We start from the raw sequence: 6698 nt of genomic DNA, 5'->3' as shown, positions 1-6698 counted from the left end.
TGGCTTTAAATTCAAGTATTTAACCTAAGGGGAACTGACATATTTACAACTGATATTATCAAATGTTTCGAAGCTCCTGGGCTCCTCTGCTTTCATTCCCTATACCACGGTTGTTAATAACCTTGAACATTATAAATCTTTCATTTATGATGCTACTACTGTGTATGCAATGCCTATATAATATTGTTTGTGAACTTTATATAAAGGTATCTATGCTAGCTGGCTCTCTCTTCTGAGTTGCTTGGTTCATCCACACCGATTCCCTCAGCTGGCAGAGTCCTTACTGCTCTACAGACATCCATTGCACAAACAGATCTCGTTTGCCCACTTTACTGAAGATGAGTATCTACACCGCACCTCTTTTCAGTGCTGAGTTCTGTGCCCATGTCCCTTTCACAGGCAAGGCAAACACTGCCACTACTCCTAGCCCTTTCCTTCTTTTTGGTCATTACTGTTTATATACAACAGTTGATTCTCCTGCTTATTTCCTGGAGTGCATGCTCAAGGTTTTCTAAGTATGCAGAGTAGGGCACTAGATATGCTTCTACCTTTCTTCCTTCATGTGGTGGTTGGTACCTACTTCTATCCCAACAGTAGAAGGTGTACTTGTCACAATCCTTCCAATTGTGGCTATTTTCTGACTCCTTATAGTTCTGCCAATTTGGTGGCAAAAAAGTGGTATTTAGGTAGGGTTGTTTTTTGTTTTGTTTTGGTATTTGTGTGTGGGGGCATGCGCGTATGACGGTCCTGGGGCTTTAACTCCAGAGTCTGAGCGCGGTCCCTGAGCTTTTACACTTAAGGTTAGTACTATATTACTTTAGCCACAGCTCCATGGTTATTCGAGATAAGAGTTCCACAGGCTTCCCTACCGGAGCTGGCTTCAAACAGCAATCCTCAACCTCCTGAGTAGCTAGGATTACAGGCATAAGTCACCCACAACTGGCAGTCTTTATAGTTTTAATGTGCATTTCCTCATTACAAAAACAAGGTTTACCATCTTTTTGTGTCCATTTATTTCTCCCTTGAAATTGTTGCCTGTGTTGTGTTCATTACAGATCAATCAGCACTCAGGTGCTCTGATTATGTGTATACATTGCGAATTTCTATATCTTATTGCAGATTGAGCTGTTTTCCACTCTGGCATGTGTTTGCTAAACAAAACTATTTGCTATCAATGTAGCTGAACTACCTTGTTTATGAAGTCCTTCCCTATTCCTTTAGCTGTAGTCGCTGTATTTGGTAGCAATCTGTAACATACATTGCTCGTTCCCTTCCCATGCCATCCTGTTTTAGGAAGCCGTGCAGATCCTTGGTCCTTTGCCTTTTCGTTTATATTTTAGATCTGTTTGACAAATTCTACACTGAAAACCACTGGAATTTTCATGGAACTGACACCACATCTAATGAATTTTGAGAAACTAGACTTGAGATCTTGATAAAACTGAGTCTGCTTACCTACCACATCCCTTCCTTGGAAATCTGGCTAGGCTTGGTTGGTGCTAACAATCCTCTCCATCTCAGTCATGATTACAGGCATGAGACACTGGCATCTAGCTAGCTTCAAGCCAGTTTTGATTAAAGGTCCCCCAAAGAAAGTGTATCCCAATAAAAACTACACAGAAACCCATATATGTACTAAACATACAGCCACATGTACATGTGTGCCATGTATGTGTATATACAGAAGTATATAGTTACATGCAAAGTTTTGCATCACTAATAAAGGGTCAAGAACAGTGTCTAGCAGGCTTTAACTGTGGTGAGAAGATGCTAATGCAGTCATCATGCAGGAGGCATTTCTATATTGTAATAAATTCCAGTGAACCCAGATACTGAGGCTAGGGGCCTCTGTGTACAATTATAACATAACAAGGCCAAGGATATCTGTACAAGATTTATTTCAATAATCACAATACTTTATAGAGTGATAGAAATATACCCTAATACAGAAGGAGTGATTCAAAATCCACCATGGGTTAAAACAAAAAGCCAAAGACAGTGGCTTTGTATCCCAGGTTCCACCCATCACTTTGCTCTCCTTGTATTAACAAATGAGCTGATGCGCAGAACACTAGTTCTGAACTCACCACACCACCTGGTCTAAGACTTCACTGCCTTATCCTTGCTCTGGCTATGCTGGTGGCTGGCAACCCTTCTTGTCTGCATTTGATCTCCAAATTACATATACACAATCCTGTTTCTAGCCATAGCTCCCCACAACTTCACATTTAGAGGACATAATATTGACAATAGGACTAGTAAGAGTCAAGTAAACTGCCATCTGTTTAACAAAATACACCCTTCTAAGAGAATAGGCAGTCTAACTGCATTTAGTACAGTTATAACATCGAAATGACATGTGAGAATACAAAATATTTATTTTGTTCCAAACCACAAAATTCTTAGCCCCAGAGCTGCACTAATAAAATTTCCAGAATTGTGATCCATTAACCTTTTCTATCAATGCAATCCAACCTGAAATGAAGATACTTCCCATCAGCAGGGATGTGGCATAGGTTAGGTAGGGTCCTATAGGAAAAGATCTGAATAGCGTTATCTTCATTTCTCCTACAGCCACTCCATCAACAAGCAGAAAATTCTACTCGCCACTGGGCTCTGGAAGGCGGTTCAATTAGGGTCTTGGGACAGTGGAGGAGGTAAGGTGTTACTGACTACAGTTACTCAAAGGAAGAGGGGACAAAAGATGGATCATTTTCCTTGGGAAAAAATAGGGCTCCTTTCATATAGTCTGGTGATCTGAAAATGAGGTGAATTTCAATGGGGCAATGGAAGCAATAGGAGAGCCATGTCTCGGTGAACTCCTATGACCTCCATTCTAACTTCTGATCAAAATGGACTTCATGTTACACAATCTCATTAAAAACAGTAATTACAACCAAGAAGATCCTCTAGACCTCTTATAGGTGTCAGCCAAGGGATTCACATTTTGACCTTGAATTTTCAAGTCCCTTTAAGCGATCTAGACTTGGATAAAAGTAAACTTAATATTGCAAGCTAAAAGCTTAAAGACACACCATTAAAAAAAAATCAATTTAACACATCCAAACAATGGCTGGAGATAGCCAATGCAGTTTTCTGTTTGTTTTTTAGCTGGTTTTTTTTTAATATTTCAGATTAGTGTACATTCATAAAACAATGCTCATTTAGTCTAATAATAGCTGCTTAATAACTGAGTTTTAGTTCAGGGCAATATCTCTTGCATAAATCACAGAAATAATTAACTGCTGTAAGATGGGGGCGGGGAGGAAGAAACAAGAGAAAAACATAGGCAACTTCAGCAAGATGACAAAATTTGGGAGTCACAGACTGTCTACAAGGAGATTCAGTAGGTTAAATACTATGATACAAGAGCTCCTGCTCACATAATAACTGCAGAAACGAATTCTGTTTGCTGAATCACCAATACCTTTGCTAGCAGGTATACAGATCACTCAATTAATTCTTTTGTGCTGAGACCTTTAAATCCCTTAGTCAATACAGAATATTGTGAGGCGATGCATGTACAAACTCTTCCTGAGGAATTACTTATGTGTGCAAATTTGCAACCCGACAGAAAGCATGGCATACAGCAAGGAGAGTGGCAGATGGATAGGTGTGAGCAACTGGAGACATGTATGCAGTGTTTGTGGCGGTAGGCATCCATCTCTTTCTCTGCAATCTTACCTCCCCGCAAATTAGCCTCATCCTAATGAAAGAGGGGGGAGAGGAGCAGTGGACATTTGTAAAAGGGCAGGAAAACCTTCAACACAATCCAAATTGGTGCTTTGTCTCACCAACCTTGTGTCACACCTGGCTTTGCTTTCTGCCCTAAAGACAAAGTAGTATTTCCTGCTGGATCAGGATGCAGCTGTGACAACAGAGGTCGTCAGATGTGACACTGACTGAAGCTTAAGGCCAATCTTTAAAATATGTACCGTTTCTCAAAGCAACCATCGTCTGCTTACTTTGACATGTCATTATTTCAAGGTAACAGATCTGGCTTTGTTGGTAAGGGTCTAGTTTTAGGTCATACATATATACCTAGCCAGTTTAGCCAATTGTTTGTATATGCTGAATAATGAACCTGCATCAATATTGCTGTCTTCAATGATTTTTGCTTTCAATAATTTGATATAAAAGCTTATATTTAGTAAGGGTGGAAAAACTATCATATCATGGAAAGAAGAATATAAGTAATCATGAAAGGTGAGTACTTTATGGCAAACAGTACTTAGTCTATACAAAATGGGAGGTGGTCAATCTTTTTTCCTTTCATGTTGCAAACTAAGAATTCTGTTAAGAATTTCAATTAATAAGCATGGCCAATTTCAACTTAAATGAAAATTTTCCATCTGCAATGTACCTCGTAGAGCCAAGATGCTGAAGAACCAGGACACATGCACTAGGCACTTGTGTACCACCTCCTATTCTGAATGCTTTCTAAAACGGCTTTGTGGAAACCCAGCTTCAATCCACAGCTGGCTAGTCAATAAAAAAACTTCAAGAAACCAAATTTTGGAAACTTTCCTTTCCTACTTAATACATATACAAGTAAAAGAAAAAAAACGTTTCCATTAACTTAATAATGCAAGAATTTTAATGTCAATTCACATCAAAATATAATGCTTTCATAGGGAAAGTTCTGTCACTGACCAATAAAGATGCTCTCTCCCAGTAACGTATTTGGGTGAATTGTTAGGATATTGAAGAATTTGTCTATATTTAAAGAAAAGAAACATCGGTAAAACTACTCAAAAGGACATCAGTTCTGAGTGTTATTTATAAGCCCACAAGCATCGTAGTGAACACAGTAACCATTGAGCTCAGGATAGAATGGCATTCTTGCCACACTCATGGAGCTGTGCAGGTGTCACAGTGGCAGCCTGCACACTTGCCTGCAGTCATTCTTCCCTACAATCCAACATTCAAAGAGCTAACTGAGCCCAATTAAAAACTTCCAAAATAAACTAGCATTCTAGTTAGAAAGTACTTAAAGTAAACCTGACCACCTTTTCCCTTTACTGCTTTGCACAACATCTCAGAAATGAAGTACTTCTACACCCATCACATGCCCAGCAAAGGACATGCTGAACTGGCCAAGGCAGCTGAGGAGCATGTCTATCAAGAGTGCGGCAGCATTCCTGGGATGTCTTTATCCCAGTTCCCCAAAGAGGTATTAAATTCTATTCCTCCGATGAAGCCTGACAGACTGGAATCTATGTTCAATTTATGTTCATGTTCAAATGAAACTGAAGAGAAAAAAGTTCTTCCTTGACACATCTTTTTTTGCTTCACTTTTGAAAACAACTAGAAAAAGCCTCTGAGACTTATGAAACAGCACAGTGGGTATGGCAAAACCAAATATACAAACTTGCCATGACTGGAAGAAAGACTTCAAATACCACTGTGACTTCTCTAGTTTACTCAAAAGCATAGAAAAAAGATGCAGAGACGATTCTACGTTTTAACAGCACATGTCTCACCCATTAAAATGAAATGGATCAGGAACCCCACACTGCGATTATATTTGGTTTGAACAGTTATATTGCTCCCAGGAGTGTCACAGGAAGCAGCTCCTAGGCGGGTGCTCTGCACAATATTACAAGGGGCACCCCTGGCCGACAGAGGCAATGAAATGAGGTGGCAGTGATGGTGGGAATGAGGATGCTCTGAGTTGAATGTAGGTACACCGGCATGGCAGGGACCACCTGACCAATGTGCAATTCTGTTGTTCCAATAATAGCAACCCCAGAGAAGCCACACCTGCCATCTTGATGGTTGCTTTGGGATACCACCAACTTCTCCAGAAATCATATGGGAGTTTGACAACACCATCACACAGTTGCAAAGTGCACAAAGCTCAAGGCACAGAGTAGAAAAACGTTGTAAATTGATGGGGAAAGTTGTAGTGAAAGAGTTAGCAACTTCCTTCAAAGACTTTCTAATGCTAAACAAAGACCAACTCCTATTTTTAAACAGATTGTTCGGGTTATGAATGAAAAATACTGCATTGTAATCATCTATTTGGTTTTAAAGCAAAAGAATCTTGACATGTGAAACCAATATGCTCAAGTGCCAAGTCCACAATAACCAAGTGCCTCAAAAACAAAACAACAACAAAAAAAAACTAAAAGATTCTTCTGTTCCTATATTTTTGGAGAAAGCTGCTGATTTTGGCTGTTGGATTTCACTTAGCAATGGTCAGTCAGTTTCCAAGATGCTTGTTCCTCATCAAATCTGGAAATAAACCCACTAAGATTGTCCCATTTCAAAATCACCCCAAGTCTAGCAGCAACTGTGTTTTTATGTCTTTGTCTTTTGTTAAGTCTTTGTTTTTTAAAATTACAAACCAAAGTAAGATATCTGGCATCTTCTCCCAAGAGCAGCCTTGCAACGGAGCTCCTGAGTGGTGCAGGCCGCTGCGCTCCAACAGTCCCTGCAGGTCCAGTGCACCCCTTCTCTGGAGGGCCGGTCATTGCACACATTCACTATCTGTAGCCCCTGGAACCTGCACATGCGGATGAGCTGTCTGCAAAAAGGCAAGACCATGAACAATCATGAGGAGGCAGAACTAGAGGTTGTAGGAATCCGTTTATTCAACACGTATTTCTTCCCACAGAGAGATTTAAAAAAAAAAAAGATTTCTTCCAATTCTGTGGTTCTGAGTAAAGATTCTGAGAAGAGGGGATATACCTTGG

General features: G+C 39.9%; 1 protein-coding gene across 1 annotated transcript in view; it reads right to left on the bottom strand.

The window, feature by feature from the left end:
- Window positions 1-4574: 4574 nt before the first annotated feature.
- Cacul1 (CDK2 associated cullin domain 1) overlaps window positions 4575-6698 on the bottom strand; it is a 65241-nt gene continuing 63117 nt past the window's right edge. Inside the window, exon 9 of the mRNA XM_090345770.1 lies at window positions 4575-6529. Within this exon, the coding sequence (XP_090201896.1) occupies window positions 6489-6529 (41 nt within the window). The 3' untranslated portion in view covers window positions 4575-6488. The remainder of the gene's footprint in view (window positions 6530-6698) is intronic.

This window comes from Megascapheus bottae, chromosome 15 (genome assembly GCF_031878675.1).
Source record: "Megascapheus bottae isolate mThoBot1 chromosome 15, mThoBot2.hap1, whole genome shotgun sequence".
Classification (NCBI taxonomy): Eukaryota; Metazoa; Chordata; class Mammalia; order Rodentia; family Geomyidae; genus Megascapheus; species Megascapheus bottae.
The sequence above is the reverse complement of the archived record's forward strand: the minus strand, read 5'-3'. Positions and strand labels throughout refer to the sequence as shown.